The 26,339-nt window shown below is 36.5% G+C and overlaps 1 protein-coding gene across 15 annotated transcripts in view; it reads left to right on the top strand.

Moving 5' to 3' along the window:
• The window catches only part of PDLIM5 (PDZ and LIM domain 5), a 208,580-nt gene that overhangs the window by 105,003 nt on the left and 77,238 nt on the right, over nucleotides 1-26,339 (top strand). For 4 of the 15 annotated variants that reach the window (XM_082461748.1, XM_082461742.1, XM_082461749.1 and 1 more), the window contains exons 4-9: nucleotides 5,729-5,771; nucleotides 7,443-7,861; nucleotides 14,345-14,359; nucleotides 16,778-16,795; nucleotides 17,077-17,249; nucleotides 17,615-17,651. In XM_082461748.1, coding sequence (XP_082317874.1) covers nucleotides 5,729-5,771; nucleotides 7,443-7,861; nucleotides 14,345-14,359; nucleotides 16,778-16,795; nucleotides 17,077-17,249; nucleotides 17,615-17,651 — 705 coding nt within the window. Of the gene's footprint in view, nucleotides 1-5,728; nucleotides 5,772-7,442; nucleotides 7,862-11,173; nucleotides 11,223-14,344; nucleotides 14,378-16,777; nucleotides 16,796-17,076; nucleotides 17,250-17,614; nucleotides 17,652-18,201; nucleotides 19,361-26,339 lie in introns of those variants that run through there. The other 11 variants (XM_082461745.1, XM_082461753.1, XM_082461756.1 and 8 more) reach the window with 11 other exon arrangements.

Consider the following 26,339-nt stretch of genomic DNA (forward strand, 5'->3'; position numbering starts at 1 on the left):
CTCCCACTCTTCAAAGTCTGTCCAGCTTTGGGTTATTTCTTACTCTCTAGAGGAAAAAATATACTTTATTTAGTACACATAGTAAAACAGAGCAAATGCAAAGAGAGAGAAAGAAAATGAGACTGTGTATGAATGCATGTGTATGTGGTGTATATAATCTTCTGTAAGCTAAACGGTGTTATAACGTGCTGATATTTTTGTACTTATGTTTGTAGAAAAAATGATCTTTACGTGTTCTCAAATCATTTGGAAAAAACCACTGATGCATTGCCATACGTGATTTAAATGTTTAAGGTTTGAGTTTTTAGGAAAGCCGACTGACTAGAAGTACAATTAAATATAGGGAAACGGTTTAAAGAGACATCCCTCTACACACTTGAGTGCTCACTTTTTTCCCCTCTGGAGTTGCTTTGTTATTGCAAATTGACAACTTTGCAATTAAAGTGATTAATGATGTGCCCTAGTGTTTATGGGTCCTGAGGTCAGTGAGCCCAAAGATGGCCATGCTGTGGGAAACTTAGATAGAGCTCATCTCACGGAAGATGAACTAAAAATCCTCCTCTTTTCTGTATGATTGTTTATGAGTTAAGTGTATTAGATATGGTTGAAGGCTTCACCAAGACATAATGAGTAATGTGAGTAATCTTTATCAGTCCAGTTCTGTTGCATAATTCCTCATTCTTAAACACTAATGTGAACATTCATTGGCGACTTTTATTAGCTAAAAACGTATTACTTTATACAGCAGTATTAGAAAATTCATTGAGTGTTCGAACAATGCAGTTTTTCATGATTCCTTTGAATCTGATCTTTAATAGATCTGTCGCTTATTTATGGTATCATTTTTCCTATGCATTATTCTAACCAGGGCACCACAATTCCAGTTTTGAATACAACACTGTAATTTAGAACTCCTTTCAACTGTTCAGCCAGAAGTTCTGAAACTGGTTGTAATGCATCAGGGATTTTTATTTTGGATACTGCTCTCACAAAAGTCAATCAGCTTTCAAAATAGATTGCTCTGGCCACACTGACGGCTTTGTTCTTTGAATTCCATGAGCTGAGGATAGTACTGGGCCAGGGCACTGTCTCCTGCCATCGTGGCTTACTCCCTACAGGGGCTTCGCACCAAGGGAAGAGAGAACAATAAGCAGACTGTTGGACCCGTGGCACCAGGCCACTGCCAGGATCTCTTCTGGTTTGAAACACACCACACTGCACAAAAGGGACTTGTGGCCTTCGCTGTGGTTGAAAGGGAAATCTGTTATCCCATTGTGTATTTCCCAGGATTTGAACAGGAAAATGTAGGAATTATTTTTAATAATTATACATCAGGTTTTAAAACTTTATTTTAAAGTCCTTATACAATTATTTGCTTTTAAGTAATCTGTCACATTTCTAAAGTAAAGGAGCAGATGCTCAATCTAATGTTGTTCTAAAAAAAAGAAAGGCAACTATAAAAATTTTAATTTTGAGAACTAGCTTTCCTTATTCATATATTAGGATTTTCTCCTCAGGGAATATAGGAAATATATTTTTCAGTTTGGTGAAGAAAATGAGATTTTCCTCGTTTAAACAGCGATCAAATTATGCTCAGTCTTTGGGTATCTTATTTAACAAAGTTCATGAAAACACCATCTCAGTAAGAACGATATTCTGTATAACAAAAGGTTTCGAGGATTTTGTGGATTGTAATGTTTCTCCCTTAATTGTAGCCACCTGGAGGAGACTTAAAACTTTTCAGACTGACAGAGATTTACTCTCTTTACTGTTTCTTTAAAATAGCATTTCTCAGAGGGTTTTTCCCTTTCCTAACAACTCCAACCTTGAGAAAGTTTTCCTGAGCAAATGAATATTCTGAAAACGAGTTCCATAAAAGAGTATTCTAAACTCCAAATGGGTGTGGACCACGAGCTACAGTACTTTCTTCCTGGGCATTTAAAGGCTTTGAGTAGTCCTGTGGCTACGATGCTTACCGGAACTTGAACTTCAGGTTTTCCAGTATCTTTGATAACAGAACCTTTGTTTTGGGGGGTGGGGCGGGGTTGTGTTTTAGCAAGTCGTTTTCTGTGAAGCATGCTTTGAGAAACAGTCTTACTTATTATAAAAAGTAGCACGTGTACAGTGCATAAAATATGGAAAACACACGAAAGAGAAGAAAACAAATATCACTCATAGAGAGCTTCTACTAAAATGTTGGTGTGTTTCCAGCCACTTTTTTCCATGCATTGATCATGCTGTATACGCTATTTTATATTTTCCTTTTTTTCACTTAATATCATAAAGTAAGTATGTTATCGTGCAATTCAGAATTCTTTCTCAAAATGATTTTTTTAATCATTGCATAATGTTTCATCATTTGGTTATATTGCAGTTAACCATTTCCTCATTGTATATTTAATTGGTTGTTTCCCATTTTTCACTATTATAAGTTATACTGTAGGGAATGAGTATATTTTTACATAAAGTCTTTTTCCTATTTTAGGTTATTTCCTTATGATAGACTCCCAGAAGTTGATTTAATAAGTCAAAGGGTGTGAGCTTTCTTCAAGCCTTTTATAAATAAATGCCAGATTATTTTCCAAAAGAGCTGTAATAATATATAATTCTTCTAGCAACAGAGTCTTCTCACAAACATTATGCATTAATATTTTTTAAAAATCTTGACACTTTGAAAATAAAAGATGTTGTATCTTTTTATTTTGTTGTTTTGTGATAATTAGTAAAGTTTGATTTTTAAAAAACTGGTGTGATTGCTGTTCATTATTCACATTTCAATTGTCATGTATTCTAAATTTCCCAAGCCACAATAGTTTTAGTGTTTTAAGAATATGTAATCACACTTAAATATGAGATTTATGTACCCTACTGATCTTTTAAAATGTAAATAATGTATGTTATAGATTTGTATACATATTTTGTGTGTTAAAAATGCTTTTGCAAATATTTTGAACGTGGACCAGTTGACTTCTTCTGTTTATTCCAAGAAAGCAAAATAACTAACACATTACAATGAAGGCCATTTTAAACAGGATTCAAAAAATTACATGTCTTAAACTGTGAGCTCCTATATATATTCAAACAGAGGTCAGACGTATATCTGATTGGCATGTGATAGAGTAACTCTAGGGAACCTTCTAAGTTTTAATGATTCTGTGACTCATTTGGTAGTTAGGTAAATAGTTAAACCAGAACTAATTTTTATTACATCTAGTGTTCACTCTTTCATTTGACATTTAATTATAAGCCAGTCTTTTTTTTCTTTTTTCCACCTACAAAATGATGCTTGTGTTTCTAACACGTAGTGGACTCAATCCTGGAATTTTGAGGACAGGTTGTCCCTCTTTGACTGCTTTTCTTCATGTCATTGCACTTACGGGACTTTACCAGAAGGCAAGCAGGGCAGGTATTTAAGATCCAGTTTAAACTTTTTTGTGAATTCCATATTTTAAGTATTTTTGTAGAACTTTCGATCCATAAAATATGTTAAGACTCATTATGCTATGCGTTCTCAACAAACTAAGAGGTTGGACTCCAAAGTTAATGAAAACTAACCATTCTGGGGCTTTTGTTGTTGCCAACACTGTTTAAATAAGAACTAACACCTAGAAAAAACTAAGCGGTTTGTTTTCATAGACATAGGATATGTGTGTTTTCTTCTGTTTGGAAACCTAGTGACTGTTAAACATCCGTCTTTTGTATAAATTGTTTTTGTGTTGCTAGAAGAGCTCCATGTACCTTTAAGTGTCCGGATTAAAAATGAAAAAGAATATTGTCTTCTCTATTATGGCAAGCTTTCTTTTTTTTTTTTTTTTTTTTTTTTTTTGGGCTGTGTTGGGTCTTCATTGCTGTGTGGGCTTTTCTCTAGTTGCAGCGAGCAGGGGCTACTCTTTGTTGTGGTGCGGGGCTTCTCATTGTGGTGGCTTCTCTTGTTGCGGAGCAAGGGCTCTAGGCGCACGGGCTTCAGTAGTTGTGGCACGTGGGCTCAGTAGTTGTGGCTCCCGGGCTCTAGAGCACAGGCTCAGTAGTCGCGGTGCACGGGCTTAGTTGCCCCTCGGCATGTGGGATCTTCCCAGACCAGGGCTCGAATCCATGTCCCCTGCATTGTCAGGCGGATTCTTAACTACTGTGCCACCAGGGAGGTCCCATGGCAAACTTTCAATCATGTCTTGGGTGGTTTTAATGAGTAGATCCTTTGTGATTACATCTTATTGTGAAATTTCAGTGAAAGGAAGATTCCACTGTTCTGTAGTTGAACTTGTTTCCTTTGCTTGTTATAATAACCCTATAAGCTAAAAGAGAAATTGTCTGATTGAGAGCACACGTGGAAAGTTGTACAACTGCAGAGGGTAATTCTACATGGCACTAACGGAATGTTAGCATCCACTGTGGTCTCTCATTAGGTTAGCCAATTATTCAGTCTGTGCCTGCCCTGGCTAACCAAAGTAGTTGTTATTGGAAAATTCAGTTGCTGCTAAAAATGTTGATCAGAGTTCATTACTAGGTTATGATTATGGAGACCAAATATCCTATGTTAGCTTCTCTGTAAGTAAAATGATCTCATGGTTTGCAGCTTAAAATTATCACTTATTATTTACCTACTATGGGTACATTTCTTGAATTCTGCACTTGCTGTCTTAGCCTCAGGCTTATGTGTTATAAGAGGAGTCAAACTGCTTCTGACATTATTAAACATAACATGTACCTTAATTCTGGGAAAATAGCCTTTAAATCATTAGAAGCTCTCCAATCATTTAGTTACTGCCCTTGACTACAGCCAGTGTATTGTAATATATAAGGACTGTTGGCCTTAGCGCCATCCTAGAAGTAATTTACTTTAGTTTTGGAGTTCCTCATGTGAAGAAAGGGGATAATGATAGTTGCTACTTTGGTTATTTGTCATGATTAAATGACATACTCCAAATCACTTATCGTTATTATTAGTCCATGATAACCCCAGGGACAGTAATAATACAAAAAAGCATAGGTTAAGAATAATATATTTGAATATGAGAATAGTTCTGTGCATGGATTTTTGTCCTTCTTCCCTGTTCTCTCCTTTCTACACTCATTACTGATGACCTATTACATGCCAGGCGCAGTGCTGATATAGACACAAGTGGGGCGTGGTCATTGCATTCCCTGAAATTACAGCCTAGTGGAAGAACTTACAGTTTGGTTTTAGCGGAACAGATACATTAACGTGCACTTAAGAATATAAATACTAAATTAATATGCATTCAGTGACCCAGTTCAACCAGAATTTATTCAGTATCTTCACAAAAAGATCCAATGTCCTCTGGGCATATTCATGGATGATAGGAGAAAAGGCAGATACTATTGGAGATAGACATGCAGATTATTTGTTGGGGGCCATGCAAGGATCAGAAAGTCATGTTTATTTTACCTTACCCTTTTTGGTAGGGAGTAGCCTTAATTTAAAGGTTAAACATGGATGCATTAGCAACCAGGATCGGTGTTTGTCTTTCCTCATTTGAGTGGGTAGAGTGGGTATTCGTACACTAATGTACACCTGGTACATGAGGTATTGGATCTGACAGCATTTGAGCTGCATGAACTAATTAGTAGATTGTGAATAGTAAAACCATGAATTATGAAACTCTAAGTTCTGATGATTTAGTATATTGAGGTATATAATAATAAAAATTCCATTAGTAAGAAGTTTGCAAAAATTCATGTTATTTTCCTTTTTCTCTTTTTTCCTCAGAGCATCTGCTACACCCAAGCCTGAGCCGGTTCCTGTTCAAAAGGTGCGTTTCTAATCTAGCATCACTGGGGCATTATTTGACTGTCCCTCTTGAGCCACTGTAACTTCCGTTCCTGTCTCCAGTCATACTGACAATTTATAGTTTCAATGCAGTTCTCCGCACAGTTCTTTTCCTTTAAAGATGACGAGGGAAAGTGGAAATCAACACATACAGAATTATCATCTGAAATTATTCCTCATCATTTAAACATTATTTCCAATGTCGTATATTATCAATAACTCATATCCAGATTTCTTACCTTCACTTTTAATTTGCTATCTCTATTCACACAATCTAAAGAGATTAAATAAGTGGTTACCAAAGATGACTATCACAATAAGTCTTTAATAACATTTTATTAGTAATATTAATGAGTTTCTAAATTACATTTTCAGAGTATTCTTGGATTAGGTTATTGGCCAGTACCCTTTTTTTCTCATATATATCCTGAAATTGTCCCAAGCCATTATTCATATAATCTGGTTTTGTGCTTTTTGGGGTTTTCTCCTTAATTTTACTTGTGCCTTTCCGTTGAATTTATTTATGTTGACTCCCAGAGGCATGAAGCTACTTTATCCCCCTCAGTTAGCTTTATTATTTCTGTAACATTAATTTAGATTACTATTTTTTCCTTCAAATTAAACATCATAGAGCCACCATTGTATGCTTCTTAAGGAATTTTGATTGTTTTTCTTTGGGGGTGGTAGGGACTTATTCTTGAATGTCATAGAAGCTTACGCTGTTGTTTTTTGTTTTTTGTTTTTAACTTCATACTTACTCTGGGATAGGGGTTTGCAAACACAAATTCTGTTCATTTTAGGAGGAATTGATCTTTCTTAGTTGTTTTTTTTCTCTGACTGATGGCAGTGAAGAAACATCTAAGATCTTTTTTGTCCCCTCATGTAACTACTAAATATTAAATATTTATTTTAGAAAAGGGAAGAAGTTTATTCCATCTTTAGTGATATCTCACAACATTCCAGAGAGAGAAACAACAGGTGGATTACAGGAAAGGGAAAGGATTGATTTTGTTTTGTTGATTTGTTTGCTTTTTTTGTTGAGATTTTTTTTTTAAGGAGCAATTTCTTGATTCAAAATAATTAGAATGTGCCCATTTCTGAGTCAGATGAAAATGAACATTCCTTCGGTTGTTTTGTTTTGTTTTGTTTTTAATTGAAGAGTTAGAAATGTGCTGCTGCTTCTGCATGAATCAAATAATTGTACTCTGGAGAGTAATTAAACATGTTTGAAAGATGGAATTATAATTGAGACTCTGGATATTTTAAAATAAATATTTTGGTTAATGATGTTTTGTTTACTGTGGGGTATTTAGAAAATTTTCCTTTGGAATATGTCTGAATTGGTACTTATTTTGGCCTTTAGGCTTTTTGATAACTTTTCTAATCTATTTCCTAAATATTTTGAACTCCTTTCATTTTTATTAAAAAAAAATATATCTACTCAGTATGTGCCTCCGTGTTATGCATGTTGGGACCAGTTGGCATGCATACTGTGTTATATCAACTCATTGTTTTTATCTGAAAACGTGTAAAGTTTGGCCTGCTAACATGATTGTGTTTGTCTTTTTACAAACTAGCTGTGTGTTCTTTTCAGTGGATCTATTTTGCATGTCTTTGGCCTGTTTTTGTGTATGTTTATTTTTATTTTACATAGGGAGAACCTAAAGAAGTAGTTAAACCTGTGCCCATTCCATCTCCTGCTGTGTCCAAAGTCACTTCCACAACCAACATGGCCTACAATAAGGCACCACGACCCTTTGGTTCTGTGTCTTCACCAAAAGTCACATCCATCCCATCACCATCGTCCGCCTTCACCCCAGCCCATGCGACCACTTCATCACATGCTTCCCCTGCACCCGGGGCCGCTGTCACTCCTCCCCCATTCGCTGCATCTGGACCGCATGCTAATGCCAGTCTTAGTGCTGACCAGCGGTCATCTGCACTGAGCGCTGGTAAACCTGCAGTTAATGTCCCACGGCAGCCCACAGTCACCAGCATGTGTGCCGAGACTGCCCAGGAGGTAGCGGAGGGACAGAGAAGAGGATCCCAGGGTGACAGTAAACAGCAAAATGGGTAGGTGGCCGAGGGTGCTTTCTGCTCTCATCAAAACTCTTCTTTCAGGCAATTTCCAAGCAAAACTTAATCTCCATCCCCCCCCAAAATCAGCTGTTCTTTGAAGGAAGGGAGATGAAGTTTCATATGCTTCATTAACATGTCGCGTTACGTTACGTACAATACAGCGCTTTCTGCAAGGCGATTACAGGTTAATCCAGACCTAATTATGCATTTTGACCTGTTATGGACCATGTAACAGACTCTGTAACTCTTTTTCTCCAAGTCCTGGCACAACAAGTGGAGCAGCTGGACCTTATAATGCAAGGCAAACCTTGAATCTTTCTTCCTCAGTTTTTCCATCCTTTTATGCGCCACCAGAAGTTGAAACAAAGTGGTTGCAGTTGTGTCAGCTTACGTATCTCATGCTAAAGAGAGAGGAAATGAGAAGTCTGTAAGAAGCTTTTTTTCTAGGAAGACAGAAAACAAATTTAGTTTTGACTCATGTCTATGTATGATGCATTAGCTTAGGTCAGCTAGCTAAGCAACATTCTTTTCAGATAAACTTATGCTGGAATTTAGTCTTTAAAATCAAACAGTAATGAGAGGACAGTAACATTAAAGGATGCTTAAAAAATATCAGAAGCAAATTAGAGGATATTTCACTGTAAAAATATTTCTAAAATTTAAAGCAGTGGACACTAAATATATAATGTTAGCAGAATTTTTTGAAAATCCATTCCTTATAATTTTCCCCTCTTTATGGTACAGATTTTTTAAAAACTGGTTGAAGTCTATTTTCAGCAGCCTCCATTTATAGACGGTTATTTTATTCTTTTTGGAATCCAGTGACCGTACTTTAAGCCAAAGTCATTTTTGTAAAATCATTTTGATCAGATTTATTGTGACAAAAGTGTCTTTTAAAAGGAAAACAAAAGGAAATAATCTGCATGCGTGATTGTTTTTACCCAATGCCGGTTCCCAGGAAAATATAATTAAAATAATTGTGTAGATAGGTCCTTTCTGAGATAATCCCTTCTGAATGTTAATTCATGTAATGAAGGGGCTGTGCTTTCATAGCACTGCTGCCATGGCAACTTGGGGGCTTTGAAAAAGAAGGTGGCAGGGTTCCAGGCTGTTGCAGAGAGGAAAGAGCAGGTCTGGAAGGACAGCTGCTGGGCCCTACATGTGGTTTTGTGGTGGTGGATGGCTTTTGGAAGTTTCGATGTATAAATTGAGGAAAACTAGTGTCCTAAGTTATCTCTTCTTCCATGTGAGGAAGAGAAGTAGTATGTAGTGTTGAGGTGCGTTTGGTTATATTTTTTTGGTATGTCTTTTTTAAGACAATAGATTTTAGAGTAATCAAAGTAGTACCTTGAAAAAACAGATGCTGCCTGTCAAATGCTAGCGCCACAGAAAACTAAAAGCAGAAGTTTATTATGTTTGTTAAATTCCAGGCTCAGTAGAAAAAAGTCCTTTGAAGGAAGTATTTGAGTTAAAATCTTTTCTCCTTGCTAACATTTCTTGAAATTTTATAAGAAAGCCTTCTTAATGGAAAAATTGTAGAGATAAAAGCAAATTGAGGTTACGGAAAGGTACTACACTGAAAACATGTGAAAATACCAAGCTGAAATTTTGTGTTTTATGAGTACAGCTTTGGTGATCAAACCTGAAATGACTTAAAGCTTATTATTTTCCAGCTGAAGCTGTAGGCAGAGGTATGGTTACAGGGTCTCTACAGTGGCTTCTTAATCAATCGACATGTGGTTATCGAGCACATGCCTGGTGTTCAGCACTGCACAAGGTTCAGGACAGAAGGGATTATTACATATTTTGCATCATTAACAAGCAAGTTACTGCTTTGCATTCGTAAATTGATTGCATTTAAAAATAGCTTAATTTCAGATGTTGCCCAGATGCGTTAGCACAATGAAAGCTTGATTAGTCTTGAAAACAAAGTATCCATGAAGTTCTAAGACAGATTTGCAGTATGCTTTCTCTTACTACATTTAGAGCAGAAAAATCGAAAATAAATCACACATTTTACTATTTACTAGTCGGTGATGTGTCATTTTGAAGAGCAGGTGTTTTGTGATATTGACGAATATATTTCCTGCATCCGGTGTCAAACTATCTTCCTGAAATCACTGTCAGCGTTTTTACTAATTATGTGATTATTGAATTTTCCACATTTTTATAGTGTTAACAAAAGATCTTCAGCAAAAGTCTTTCACAGTTGAGAGTTGTTACTTTTTTTTTAAGAGAGAGTTGTTACTTTTTATGAATTACTTTTTATTTTAAAACTAATACAGGGCTTCCCTGGTGGCGCAGTGGTTGAGAATCTGCCTGCCAATGCAGGGGACACGGGTTCGAGCCCTGGTCTGGGAAGATCCCACATGCCGCGGAGCAACTGGGCCCGTGAGCCACAATTACTGAGCCTGCGCATCTGGAGCCTGTGCTCCGCAACAAGAGAGGCCGCGGTAGTGAGAGACCCGCGCACCGCGATGAGGAGTGACCCCCGCTTGCTGCAACTAGAGAAAGCCCTCGCACAGAAACGAAGACCCAACACAGCCATAAATAAATAAAAATAAAAAAAATAAATAAAAAAACCAGTCCAGAAACTCCTCTGGAATTAAAAAAAAAATAAAAAATAAAAAAATAAAACTAATACATGCCAGTAACCAAAAATTTAGGAGTTTAGGAGGATTGAAGTTAAATGCGTAAGTTATCTTTTTCTTCAAAGCAGGAGGACTATTAGTTTTTAAGTGATTTATAGGCATCCCACCCAAATTTATCTAGGATTGATAAACATAAGACACAAATAAGTGCTTATGAATTATGCATCATTACTGAGAAATAGTTATTCATCCTAGTGGTATGAAGTCTAACGATTGTGTTGCTATCTTTATAATATTTCTTAATAATACGTTAACATTCCTGTTCCTTCTTATAAATAATAATGAACAAGGTACTTCTAAGAAATTTTTAGTCCATCTTGTACATATATGAATTTTTAGCTTTGGCTTACTGTCTTCTTTATTACTCTCCTTACTCTACTTAGAGCAAAATGGAACTTTATATTCCAAACTGGAAAGGAGTCTATTTTACATCAAGTAGTTTAACTGATTTACCTTTTCCCTTTCCATATGCCCTTGCATTATAATGTGCCACTGCTTTCAAGAGGTAAGTCTTTCATGTATCCTTAATTAATTTTAATTTCATTGGACTGCAGTTTCTTCTAACAGTTCTTATGTGGGATTTTGAAGAACCTGGCCTTGGAAGATACAAAACATGATATGATAGTAATATTTTTAAATGCTTTTCTCTTTACAGAAAACAAAAGTGACAGAGTTAGTATCCACATTACTGGAGAGAAAATATGGTGACTTATATATGAGTAAACAGCATGAATGCCCAATGTTTGCAAAATTAAGCTAAATTTTGCAAAACAGCTGTAATTTAGAATAACCACATTTAACCTTTTCATTAAGTTTGGTTTGCATTGCTGTGTTGTGGTGAATTCCTTTATGGTAGTAAATAGTAGTGTTTAACTTTTATCATAAAATATATGTGGGGTTTGCTGTGTAATGGTTTAGAAGAGGTAATGTTCGGGGTAATTTGTATCAGTCAAGACTATTAGAAGACAAAGATAAAGATAGAATGTAAAGCATAAACATATGTACCACTAGTGAATAGTACATATAAAACTGAGTTGTTTTCCAAATTCATATCAAAACCCAATATTTCCCAGGTAAAATCTTTAAGAACCTTTTCGATTTTTCAGCCAGTGTTACCGAAAGGTTTAGAACGCTATATGCAGTTGTGTGTCACTGGATGATAAAAAGTCTGTACACCTTTGCAATTAGTTAAGAGAGTTAAGTACCAGCTTGTTAAGTGTCACAGGTAGTTGGCATAGGCATTGAAAATTACTGTGGTATAACTTCAAAACCTTGCTTTTGTGTCTGTTGGTATTGATGATAAACTGGTGATTACTAGCTTTAAAAATAGATAAAAATCACATTAGGTAAGAACTTAAATTAATTTTGCGTTATGATTATTCTGAGCATGTGCTGAAATTTCCTTATCATCATACTCTAGAGTAGAATTGGAAATATGGAATATCTATCTTAGACACACTTGAGGGATTAACTATTGAATTATTAGAGCAACTTTATTCCAGTATGGCTGTGATCTCACTAATTGAATAGTTTCATGTTATAGACACATAAGAATATTGCACAGTGCACTAGAGAAACATCCCCAAGCCTTGATTTATTGTTTGTCTATTTGAAGTTAAATTCTTATACACAGAGATTTTCACTAGTTACTAGATTCCAGTGTAACAATTTGACTTATAAAGGGGAAAAAAATGGGACTTGGAAAAATAAATTTAAGCATTTAGGTTAAATATACATTTTTAAAAATTCAGAGTAAGATTCATTAATTTATTCATTATTACTAAGCATTGTGCTAGATGTTTTTAAATGCAGTATGTGATTGAATTCTCAAGTGATAGAGCTAAGATTCAAGCCTAGGGTTTTTTGAAGCCAAATAAGCCCTGGGCTTATTTCTGTTACTTTGAATTAATATTTGTTTTTCATGGTTACAGACCTGAGGATAAATTGAGTGAATTGAGGCTACGTGAGTGAATAATGTGCATAAACTACAGTTGGGTTTGATAATACTTTTTTTATGTTGAGTCGCTGGAGGATCTATTCTAACAACAAATCTGTATTTGTATAGTTTTCAGAGTGCTTTCACATACAAACACATACACCCTTATAAGAATTCTGAAAGATGGAGCAATTGTAATCCATTTCGCCATTGAGGAAAAGGAGGCTTCTTGGGGACTGCAGCTTGTCCAGGCACAGAGGAAGTGGGTGGCGTAGCTAGGGTGAAAAGCCACGTCATCTGACTTGTCACGTTGGCACAGATGCCACTGTGGTGTATGATGGGCTATTCCACTTGGGCACGTTTTCTAAAATTCATGAAAATATCTGTTCAGAGTATTAAAATTGGCATCTTTAGGTTTTAACCAATCAACCCTCTGCTGGCTACCCCTTACCACATCATAGAATATTTCCCCCCAACTTCATTTTGACATAAAACTTCTTCCCTAAATTTTAAAATGTTTAAATATATATCTAAGATTTTATTCTGAGGTTATTCAGAGGAGGTTATTTTGAAAAACTGTTTCCCTACTATTTAAAATAGCAAGGCAGAGGAGAGAATGCTTTGCGTTATGGCTTAGAGAAGAATAAATACCCATAAATCACTGAGATTAACTTAATCCTGAGTCGCACCCCCACTCAGCAAAACTCAGCCCTTTATTGAGTTAACGAAACTGACTTTGACGTGTGGAAATACCACTTAGCTACAGTGCACAGTCTTAGTATTCAAACTGGTAGGCGGTTTTTCTCACTGCCTTTATAATGAGTAATTAGTTACCCTGACTAAACATCATCGTGGTAGGATTGATTCAACAATGCATAGAGCAGCTATATAGCGTTTCATACTTTCATCGTCTCTATACATAATAGAATGTGAATATATTTGTTTTTAATGATTTTATGCTTAATAGGCTATATGAATGAATTATGTCTTTCCTCTTTAGGTGTTATTAACCTAGTTCTTTTATCATATCAAACATGCCTTTCTGGGCAATAATTAGGTTGCTGATAACACAGAACTCTGGAGTTCCTACAAGTGAGCTCTAAACTTCCTGGAATTTACTTCTGAATGAGGGCGGTGGTAATGATGGACAGGGGAGAGTATGAAAATTGAGTTATAGCCTATTATTTATGACCCACTGCTTCATATATTTTTCATCATAATCACTCCATTTTAAAAAATAAGAGAAAATTTTCAGATAGCATATTATTCCTTTATAATGTATGGCTCAGGATAATTTATGTGAGAAGATTACACTTGCTATTAGTAATGTATACTTTTATATTATGTGAGACTGAAAGATTTTCTCCTAGTCTGCTCTGATTTTAAAAGTGATTCTAAAATGATCTGTTTCTATATCTTACATCTAATTTATATTTTAATCTCTGCCTTTTGTTAGGAACCATGGTAGGAATTTGGATTCACTCTAAAATAAATTTTATAAAAACCTAGAAAAAAATTTTAAATAGTGAATCTTTCTTGGTATTAGTAACTTGAGACTTCAACTACCATTAATATATAAAATATTTTTCAGTGTTTTTTGGAAACAAACAAAAAAACACAGATAAAACTGTTCTCCAAATAATAACAGTGTAACAGAATTTTGACTAACACTTGTTCATTTTTGTTTGTCTGCATTTACGTGATTATTTTGAAGCATGATGTTTGGTGTAATGTCTTCATTTTTTTGAATTTTGTTATTTCATTTTTTCTTCTTCTTCTTCTTCTTCTTTTTTTTTTTTTGGCCTCATCTTTGTTGCCCATCATCCTGAGAACATCACTGTCTTCTCTACTCTATCACATCTTTCTGTGTGTGTGTTATTCCTCCTTCAGTAACCCTGGCACTGTGTAAGTACCTCATCAGTGGTTTCTTTTCTAATTTTCATCATTGTCTCTCTGCAACTTTTCATCTGGCTTTCAACTTAACACCATCACCAAATTTTGTTAGTCTCTTCTCATTGCTTAGAATTTTCAAATATATTAGGAACCTAGGAAACTTGTTTTTCATGCTAGAGAGCTTCGTGTGAATTAGTGGGTGTGTTTAGAAAACCCACACTTCTGCAGTGGAAGAACTTAGCAAGCTAAACCTTCAGAAAGATAGATTATTATTATAGACAGTATATACTGGAGTTAGAGATATGGTTGGGGCCTCCCTTGTTTAATATTTTTTAAAGTTTTGAATAAATTTGCTAATTTTGAATGTCTGTATTTTGAAATAAATTGTTTGCTCTTGATAGTTGAATTTATATTCTATCCCAAATACATTTCAGAAAATCAAATTATTGAGATTATTCCCTTCTTTAATCATAGTCATGAGGGTTTCAAAGCCAGTAAATGCTTAGAAACTTTCTGTCACTTGACACAGACCTTAAGCTGTGGTGAATGTCACAAAAGAGTCCAAGACGTACTATACTTTTCGCAAGTGTGTTGTGGCTAAAAAATATTCTTAAGTGGTGACATCTTATTAATCTTGGTGTCTTAGCTTAACACTATTTTTTTGTATTTTTATAGTCCAAACCTTTTATAGAGGATAAAATAGTCTTATAGCTGAAATTGGTACCATTTAAGAGTAAACACTTACTGACTATAGAGAAATTTAAAACTATAAGTTTAGTAGCTTAAATATAAAGTTTTTCAAGTAATTGCATAAGATAAAGTGTTGTCTGTTTAGGAATCTGCCAAAGACAGTGTATTTATGAAATAGTGTATGTCTATTATTTTCTAATTAAAGAAAATTATGTCTATTTTAAAAAGGGTTAGGAGGTTTTGTTCAATATCAGTAAAAGGTATTTTAGGTATTTCACTCCTGGAATATTAAAATTTTTATCATAAATAATAGTTTGAATTACTATTAAAATATACTATTAAATATACCATTAAATAGTATTAAAATACTATTATTAGTATTATGTGTAAATACTATTGATTCTGTTCTTTATATATATGATGACTTGTAGTCTTAGAACATGCCTTGCAAATAATTTTTCTAGTAATCATAAAAGAACACCTTATGTTACTTTGTGTTAGTTAGTGTGGAAAGCACTTTACATCCTTTACCTACCTTATTTATTCCTCAAAACAACCCTTTAAAGTAGATGCAATCCCCATTTCTCAGGTGGTAAAAATCGAGACTTGGAGAAGTTAAATGACTTGCATAAAATACACACTGAATGGAGGATGTATGCTTAGAACTACTACCTGTCTGACTGCAAAGCTAGTGTTAACGTTAATTCTATCATGCCCCTGGGCAAAAACTCTTCCAGTGTACTGAGACAGTTTTTGATGGTGTCCCTATTAAAATGACAGCAGTCACGTGGCATTCTGATAGCAATGTGATTTTTCAGCAGTGAGTTAACCTAGCAGGTGTTGCCACACACACCTGACGCTCTTAGGGTACCTTCTCTGCTTGGATCTTGTGCCAGTTGTCTGCAAGTCCAGGCTCAGGTTCCTTCTTCTCTTCTGAAATGAAACTCATAATTTAGTTTGCATTTATTCTATTTGGGGGGCGGGGTTGAGAAGAGAGGAGTATTTATAAAGTTACCTAGATCTTAGGTTAAAGTGTTAAAATAATGTACTTTGTAAATTCCGTAATATTGGTATTTATGCTTTCTTAATAGAAAAAATGAATAGTCTTAGCAAACTCGAAGTTCTTGAACTCTATAGTTTACACATCCCTTTCACATATATTATTTCATTTAATCCTGAGAACAGTGCTACTTTACATGTGATATTCTTATCTTATAAATGAAAAAACTGAGGCTCAGTGAGATTGACTAGTCAAAAGTCATACAGCCACAGTTCATATCTTGGTCTTTTGATAAATATTTCATTGGTTTCTGATAGACCACAGCTCTTTACAGCGGTGATCCTGCCCCCAACTTTATTTAGGGTTAGGGATATCTGTACACGTAAATGAGAATACTGTAGAAAATAAGTTCTGACCCTTTTCAAAATTGTGTTTGGAATTGTTGGTTTAGCCTGTACTAAACCGCTCATGGCTCCTGGGCCCGGTGAAGAAATGATCATTTAATTTTGTGAAGGCCAACATATTTTAGCAGCATATGGGTATTTAACAGTGGTTGTGGATGTAGTCTGTATCGGCTTCGTTAGCCATAAGATGAACAATGCTAGTAATTTTGAATTGTTTGATTTTAATTACTGTGGACTTTGCAATTTCTTGTTATTTTCCTTCTTTTCTTATTCTTTTCTTTTCCTTTTCTTCATGTTGAAATCTCTCTTCTGCTGCCTTCTTCTGTCAATTAAAAGGAAAATCCTACCCAAACGGTAACCTTTCTGTTGAATAGCCATCTATACTATATTATTTTATATTAGCATATAAGTACCTTTTTTTAAACTAATTTAAAAAAATAACCTAGTCTACTCTATTTTAGAAGGATGCTTTCTTTTTTTAAGAAAAATTGTTACTGAGTATACTTGAAAAAGCAAAATACCCAAAGGGAACGTTGAGGATTAAATGTATAAGTTATAAATAATACGGGAGACGATATTTTGTCCTTAACATAATTACAAATATCTTAATCCTGTTGTTTCCTTTTTAACCCTAGCCCACCAAGAAAACACATTATGGACCGTTACACAGAGTTTTATCACATACCTACTCACAGTGACGCCAGTAAGAAGAGACTGATTGAAGACACTGAAGACTGGCGCCCAAGGACTGGAACGACTCAGTCTCGCTCTTTCCGAATCCTCGCCCAGATCACTGGGACTGAACGTAGTAAGCGCATACCTAGGGATTCTAACGGATGACTATTTCTCTGTCACAGAGAGTGGCATTTAGACTGATGGACAGTTATTGGAAAATAGTAATTTTCCTGAGACAGTTTGCTTTTAAATTATGCCATGCATAGTGGTGCTGTAAATAAGCAACCAGCCCAGGAGAGTTATACTGAAAAGTGTAGCAGTAGTGGTAGTCATAGTACTGACTATAGCGTGTAGCCAATGCCAACGTGATAAGGAACTTTTTTAGCGGCTCTGTGTAACTTGACCATTTGGTATTAATCGATACAGGTAATTTGCTTAAGTGATTTTAACGTTAAAAAAAAAGCAAACTGACATTGGCTATTGCTTATTTTATTTCAGTGAAAGAATCTGAAACTGATAATACAAAGAAGGCAAAGTAAGTTGTCCTTTCTTTTGGTAAATTGAATGCTTTCCTTTTATGAATGGTCTCAATTTGTGTTTTTTCACCTTTTCAAGTGAATGGTATGGCATTTTGTCTTTGCACCTAGGAGCTAAGCTTAACTTTGGTGCCTTTTGTGGGACTGAAATGTACAACTTACAGATTTTTAAATTAGTTGATGCTGTCTGAATTTTTTGTCTGCGGCTTGTTTTCTCCAGTATTGAAGTGAGTGGGCAGAAGGGTATATCTGGGGGCGCTTTGCTAACACTACAGATGTTTGTGAATGAGTTCATGTGTTGTCTTGCAGTCGCTTTGTTTGGGGAATAAAAATGGACGTTTCCAAGAGGGCTCTATAGATTAATTTCTGTACTTCTAAACATGCTCTACCCTTGAAATCTTCGCTGTTAAACAAAACAGCTCTGTGAAATTAAGCTTCTGGAAGGCACGTTTTCTGCATGGTGATCTAAGTGTAGAAACCTTTTCTTTCTCTTTCTTGTGACTCTTCTATCACTCTCTTTTCTTCTTTCTTTTCTTTTTATTTCCGCAGGGAAAAGACACCCCTTCACGTCTTTAGTCCCAAATACACAAAATTACGTGACTGGCACCATGAAGTTTCAGCACGCGCTCTTAACGTACAGTGATTTATGAACCTTGCCCCAAGAGCAGCCAGCACATGCCTTTTCGTTCCCTTTTTCTTTTCCTCCAACTTCATAGCAAAATCCGTATTAAATTTGCCTTACGAAAGACAAAATACAATCTTTTCTATACTTCTCTAACCATTTCCTGCCGTTGTGAAAACGAGGAGGATGAACGCATTTTGTGCTAGTTGGTAGTTCACAAATGTTAAACCGAGAGAGCGAAGTAAGGAGCCAGATTGATTCAGTGGATTTACATCTGTTTTTATGGTTATTATAGGAGTAACCTTGGAAAAGGAATTCTTTTCGTAAGTGGAATCTGGTTGGTTGGTTGGTTGAAGCAGAGGTGGATGAGCAAATAATGTCCTTGTCTAATTTGGAAAATACTTCCTTTATGTTACTGCATGTCCCAAGGTTACTTTATTGTAAAGTTCATTATTACGTCATGTTCAAAGTGGGCTGTAAACGCTTCTAAGTAAGCAAATATGAGGAGGCAAGATAAAACAGAAATGACTTTGTTAGAATAGAGTTCATTACAGATTTGGGTATTTTTGTAAAGCAGAAACTACTGAGGATGACTGTCTGAAGAGCAGGAGGGCCCAGATTTGGCTCCCAAAAAGGGAAAGAAGAGAATTCTGCCCCTGTTTGCAATGGGGAAATCATAGTGTTTGTTTGGTTTCGTTAGTTTTAAAAATCCTATTTTCTACCAAAGGAAGTATTTCTAAGCTGGTGGATGTGTTTAGGATATAGACAACTTCTAGGTATTAGCTAGTAAGTTGTAGAAAAGATAGCTTTGCTTTAGTTCTGAATCAGGGGAAATGAACATAAAATAAATTGCAATATGAATGGTTCTTTACGCAACATCAGAGAAATATTTTACTTAGTGATATAAACTATTATGCTTTGCTGCTGTTCCAAGGAAGCTCTGTTTTGGGCTTTACATGCAAGCTAAATATCTGACCAGAAATGCTTTCTGTCTTGTAATATAATGTATTATATATTAGATTAAATTCAATAATAAATGCATTTTGAAGTTTGGAAAAGTATTGTAATAAAGTTGCCTTTAACTTAGCTTTGTAGTTGTTTTCTGTTTCCTTGAAGCTAGTAGTAACAAGCCTTCCAAGACGTACATTATCACTTGGGTAAAATAAATAATTCTGCTGACATTGAATTTGGACAACGTTTTTGATTTTGTGAGGTTGCTAAAATGTGAGTGTGGAATATGACAAAGACCCAAATTTTTTTTCCTGCATTGTGTCATTATTTTACATAACGTCTTATGTGAGTAACAGGTAAGATCAGTTAGACTGGGGCACAACACAGAATGAGGCTTTGTGTGAAAATTATTACTGAAGCATCTGTGCTTGCATTCAAGGTCCCGTTTTTATTTTTCCAGGTTTTCTTGATTTTAATGTCACTGTAGAGTAGGAAAACTGCCTGATAATTCTGAGAAACTAACATTAATTTCAGTTAGTGATTACTATTTAAAATTTGGCATGCCAAATGCATTTTTTAAAATAATTCTAGGATTTATCTATGTTCATTTTTACTATACTTTATATTACAATGTCTTTCTTTTAATTTTATCAGTACTTTTTCAGATGCTCCTTATGATTTTATGTTTCTGACATCAATCCCAGTTACCACTGTGTCTCTGGCCTCTGTAAGAAAATCTATTTACTTACACCAGCTTCTCCTATACCCTTTAATTCTTCATTGATCTCAAAAGATGATGCTTGAAAGAAGAATCAAATTCTCAAGAAAATAAATGGTCTGGGTAGAGTAAACATGGTATTTTACACCAAGAACCGAGTTTCTAGAATAACTTCAGAGTTGAGAGAAAGAAAGTACGTTTTAGGTAAATAAAAGAATTTTTCCTTAATAAAGACAAGAGAACGTATGCATGCATGTATGTAGAGCTTTATAACTTGAAATAGGTGCAGTTGAAAATAGGAGTTTAATACCTTGCCTAATTAAAGATAAAATACTTGATGTCTTACTGAAAGCATAGATTTAGATAAATGGAATTATCCACATTTGAGCATGAGGGTAAGTGTTCAGCCAGGATCTCAAAGGACATTGCATTTGACCCCGTCAGAGGATGAATTCCTGTGCTCAGCTAACCTCCTGGGACATCTTATAACCCAGGCTTAAAAGCTAGCCAAAAATTATAAAAACTTCTTGCAAAAATATTGTTGTAAGTCTAGTGACCTAATTTATAGCTTGTTTTTGTTTGTCTCTCTTATACAGACTTTCTTTATCACAGGCTTGTTTTTCATGTAAAATTAGAAAGTTACTCTTCAGAACTTTCAGCAGTTTTTTTCGTATAATATTTTACCAGCCAGAAGATAGAATGCCTCCCACACAGTCAGTCTTTTTGCTACTTGAAAAACAATTATCTGTGGAAACAGAAACCTACTCCTTTTGTACATCATTATGCCCTTTAGGAAGACTCAGGTAAAAAACGTCCTAGAGAGCTTGTTTAATAAAAACTGTGATGTTAAGAAAGAGAGTAGCAGTCCCTTCCTTTATGCATGTTTTTTTTTTTCTGAAATATAGGATGAATCGATTTCCCAAGACAAATAATTTCGCAGTCGTTGTGTTGCTGATGTGTATTTAAAATCTTATAAATTGTAAATATTCATTTGTTGCCTGCATTCATTCTTTCACATGAATAATTACTGAATGCTTAAATTCCAGGGACTGATGTGTGCTGGGGATTCAGAAGAATAGCATATCAATATATAAACAAGATAATCTAAGATAACTGTGTTATCAAGATAATAAAATACGTTAATATAAAGGAAGTTTGCCTTAGGTAGGGTGGGATTACTTAGATTGTGCGGATTTCTGAGGAGATGACCTTCATGCCATCACCTGAGGGAGGAAAAGGGGTCAACCGTGTGATGGCTTGGGGTGAGTGCTCAAGGCAGAGGAAACAAATGTGGGAATCCCGAAGTGGAAAGGAGCATGGCGAGTTCACAGTGTGGCCAAAATGTGGCATGTGAAGGGAAGCACGATCCAAAAACGTAACGCTTAACGCATAGAGGCAAATAATACACGTTCCCAGTACTGTCCACAGCATTTTAAATGGGAAGTTGTCTAATTATCATATCTAACCACCTTCAAGTAAAATTAGAAAATGAAGAATCGGGGAGGTTATCAACTTGCTAAGTAAAGTATACCCACCTAGTTAGTGCCAGCCCTGGGCATAATGATCGATTTAGTGCTTTTCCCATTGAGACCCACTGAAGTCCTAGAAATGTAGTAGATGTTGGTAACATATTTGTAGGGAACAGAATGCCCCTTAAACACACATAAAGTCACTCAAAAACAAAACTTTCACGTGTAGAAATGTGACATACAATGCTCTCTTCATAATTTAGTGATGAATTTAACAATTTAATCTTCTCTATAAAAACCTGTCTTGGTTTTCACGTCACCTCAGCTCCAGCCACCCACCCCCTCCTGCAAGGCCATAGTCTCCGAGAGTGGCACTGCCCACGTGCAGTGAACTGAGGGTCGGGGGGAGGGCGGGGAGGAAGCCTGGCCGCTTCAGCGCAGGCCAGGCTGGCTGACTGGGGAGGACCGTGCTGGCTCTGTTAGGTCCTGGTTTGGACCTCGGTTGCATCCATTCTCTTCAGTGTGGGCCTTGTCTTCACCTTCTCATCATTCTCTCTGTCTGGGACACTTTTCATCCCTTCTCCTACATTTTGAAACCATTTAGGGAGACATTCACAGACACCATTTAGGGAGATCACAGACACCATTTAGGGAGATCATTAAAGTGAAAGATCAGTTTAGGGTAGCCTGAAACGTGTATGGAAGTCAAAAGAAAGACACTTTTCTTTCCCTCGAGTAAAGGATGTGTGTCGATTCCATCAGAAGCACCCTGGGAGTAATGAGTAGGTAAAGGTGTTTCTATTATAAATAATTTCCGTTTCCTACCTTGGTGTTTGTAGGGTTTTGTTCTTTATCCTTGCAGTAAAGCAAGTTTACTGGCAAAAAAAAAGAAAGAGAAAAGAAAGAAATCAAATATAATCAGGGCTCTATGAATGAATGAATGAAAGAAGAAGCTTCAAGACAGAAATTTAAGATTAACTCTGAACAAATGTGATAAGATCTTGTAACTGGTGAGTGGCAGGATAAGTTTTGTACGCAGTAATTTTCCATATGCCATTTTTAGAATCACATGTGTTAGTCATTTAATGGGTCACGTAATACGTTTTATTTGAGCACCTCTGCCATTTCCTTCACATCTTTAAAAGTTTACCTCTAGTTCTTCTCTCCTGGGGGAGACGCTGCTGCTGAGCGGCCTTTGGAAATGTGTAAGGGGATCTTACAGATCTTACAAGGTCAGGAGGGCGCTACTGGGGGACCAGGGGGACCAGCCGTCTTGCAGTGCTCTGAGTAATCCCGCAGGATCGAGTGTCATCTGCCCGAACGGCCAGTGCTGTGCCCCAGAGAATGCGGGCCGAGCGCAGATGCTCCCTCGTCCCAGCTCCTCTGCTGCCTCCTGAGCCCGTCCACCACACATTCTTTCCCGCAGCGCCCCACCCCCACCCCAACACCTACCCCAACTCCACCCCCAGCCCCACCCCAACACCTACCCCAGCCCCACCCCCAGCCCCACCCCCACCTCCAACCCCGCCCCCAAACCCACCCCCACCCCTACCCACCCCCCACGGCAGAAAGAGCCTCACTTCTGAAGTAGCCCTTGTGCTGTTTTTACCACTCTCTGGCACCTCCATTTGTAATTTGTACTGTGGATACTTGTCTGCATGTCCTGAATCTCCCAACTAGAGTACGAGCTCCTTGAATACCAGAGTCTCGGTGTAATATAAACTGGGGGGAAAAGGCATTCTAACAGGCATGCTATCTCTTTCTAGACGTTTATACACAAATATATATGTAAATATGCCATAAAAACATAAATATTTAAGTATGTAAATACAGTTGCCCCTGAACACGGTGGGTGGGGGTTAGGGGCGCCAACCCCCTGTACAGTCAAAAATCCACATGTAACTTTACAGCCAGCCCCCCCTCTCTGTGGTTCCACATGCATGGATTCAACCAAGCATGGACTGTGTAATACTACAGTACACATTTAGTGAAAAAAATCCACGTGTAAGTGGACCAGTGCAGTTCAAACCCGTGTTGTTCAAGGGTCAGCTGTATATAAATATACAAATTTAGTTTGAAGGTGGGTGTTAGGAGTGTAAGCTTCATGTCTAGTGAACTACTTCCTAAATTACAAATATACTACAGTAGTCAGCTGAGGCGGCCATAACAAGATACCCAGACTTGATGGCTTAAACAACAGAAATTAATTTTCTCCTAGTCCTAGAAGCTAGACGTCTAAGACCGTGGTGCTTGCAGGGGTAGGTTTCTGGTGAGGCCTGTCTGGCTTGCAGATGACCACGTTCTCACTGTGTCCTCACATGGCCTTTCTTCCAAGAGCTCTGGTGTCTGTCTGTTCCCCTCCTTCAAGGACACCAGTCATTTTGGATTAGGGCCTCAACTGTTATGACCTCATTTAACCTTAATTACCTCTTTATAAGCCCTGTCTCAAAAATACTGTTGCATTAAGGGTTAGGGCTTCAACATGCATCTGGGAGAGGGACACAATTCAGTCCATAATACACACCAGCTACCTTTCTGTATTAATATTCATTTTGGCAGATGAGCATTTAAGAAAAAGTTATTCTGCAGTAGAGTCACTGACTTAGACCCAGTTGAAAGTAGTATTGTTACCTCTGTTGTGGTGTGTCCTTTTCTAATTTGGTGACAGGTATTTGTCTCCATGTCCTATATCCCTAACTAGAGTATAAGCTCTTTTAACACAAGTTGTTGTATTCTTTACCACCCCCCACCCCCATATTTGCTTCTAATTAGCACTTACTAATGGTACCAATTGTATATAATTGCATATTTCTCCAATTCCCTAATTGTTAAATTTTAGGGAGATTGTTTACAATATGGTCTATGTAACTTTTAATCGAATAAAAATTCAACATAAGGTCAAAATTTCATAAAAATACCAAGGCATTAATATCTATACTGAAGGTAAAGTAGAATCATACCTAAGCTGCTTGAAAGGAGAACTGTGCTCTGGACAATCTAACTGGGAAAAGTTGATGCTTTTCCCTTGGTATTATCTGTTGAATATTATCTGTTGAATAGTCATGTTGAATAGTCGTGCAAGATTTTTTTTTTTTAATTAAATGAACGTTTGTTCCTTAATCCATCTTCCTTTGTGTTTTTGGTCTGTTTTAACATGAATAGCTCAGTGACTCCTGTGAGGTGACAATACCTGACTAATTTTAGAAACAGGCATATGAAATGCGTAGTGCTTTGATTGGAACAACCAACAGAAATTTTTATCATTACTAAGAAACAGCTGTTCCTGCAGCCTGTAGACCCTCTCAGGCTTAGAGTCACTTGGAGTTGGCTGGACTATGGAAAACTCTGAAAGTTACAGCTGCTGACCCATCCAAGAGAACATAGAACCCCTGACCTGATTGGATGGATTTTCCTAGCAGCATTGATGAGACCCATTCTACAGTCTTCTTAACTGGTGAGTCATCCACCAGAGGACAGAGAGCAGAAGCAAGAAGAACTACAATCCTGCAGCCTGTGGAACAAAAACCACACTCACAGAAAGATAGACAAGATGAAAAGGCAGAGGGCTATGTACCAGATGAAGGAACAAGATAAAACCCCAGAAAAACAACTAAATGAAGTGGAGATACGCAACCTTCCAGAAAAAGAATTCAGAATAATGATAGTGAAGATGATCCAGGACCTTGGAAAAACAATGGAGGCAAAGATCGAGAAGATGCAAGAAATGTTTAACAAAGACCTAGAAGAATTAAAGAACAAACAAACAGAGATGAACAACACAGTAACTGAAATTAAAACTACACTAGAAGGAATCAATAGCAGAATAACTGAGGCAGAAGAACGGATAAGTGACCTGGAAGACAGAATGGTGGAATTCACTGCTGCGGAACAGAATAAAGAAAAAAGAATGAAAAGAATTGAAGACAGCCTGAGAGACCTCTGGGACAACATTAAACGCAACAACATTCGCATTATAGGGGTCCCAGAAGGAGAAGAGAGAGAGAAAGGACCAGAGAAAATATTTGAAGAGATTATAGTCGAAAACTTCCCTAACATGGGAAAGGAAGTAGCCACCCAAGTCCAGGAAGCGCAGTGAGTCGCATACAGGATAAACCCAAGGAGAAACACACCGAGACACATAGTAATCAAACTGGCAAAAACTAAAGACAAAGAAAAATTATTGAAAGCAGCAAGGGAAAAACGACAAATAACATACAAGGGAACTCCCATAAGGTTAACAGCTGATTTCTCAGCAGAAACTCTACAAGCCAGAAGGGAGTGGCATGATATACTTAAAGTGATGAAAGGGAAGAACCTACAACCAAGATTACTTTACCCGGCAAGGATCTCATTCAGATTCAATGGAGAAATCAAAAGCTTTACAGACAAACAAAAGCTAAGAGAATTCAGCACCACCAAACCAGCTGTACAACAAAATGCTAAAGGAACTTCTCTAAGTGGGAAACACAAGAGAAGAAAAGGACCTTCAAAAACCCAAAACAATTAAGAAAATGGTCATAGGAACATACATATCGATAATTACCTTAAATGTGAATGGATTAAATGCTCCAACCAAAAGACACAGGCTTGCTGAATGGATAGAAAAACAAGATCCATATATATGCTGTCTACAAGAGACCCACTTCAGACCTAGGGACATATACAGACTGAAAGTGAGGGGATGGAAAAAGATATTTCATGCAAACGGAAATCAAAAGAAAGCTGGAGTAACTATACTCATATCAGATAAAATAGACTTTCAAATAAAGAATGTTACAAGAGACAAGGAAGGACACTACATAATGATCAAGGGATCAATCCAAGAAGAAGATATAACAATTATAAATATATATACACTGAACATAGGAGCACCTCAATACAGAAGGCAACTGCTGATAGCTATAAAAGAGGAAATCGACAGTAACAC

This window comes from Balaenoptera physalus (genome assembly GCF_965194825.1).
Source record: "Balaenoptera physalus genome assembly, chromosome: 5".
Lineage (NCBI taxonomy): Eukaryota > Metazoa > Chordata > Mammalia > Artiodactyla > Balaenopteridae > Balaenoptera > Balaenoptera physalus.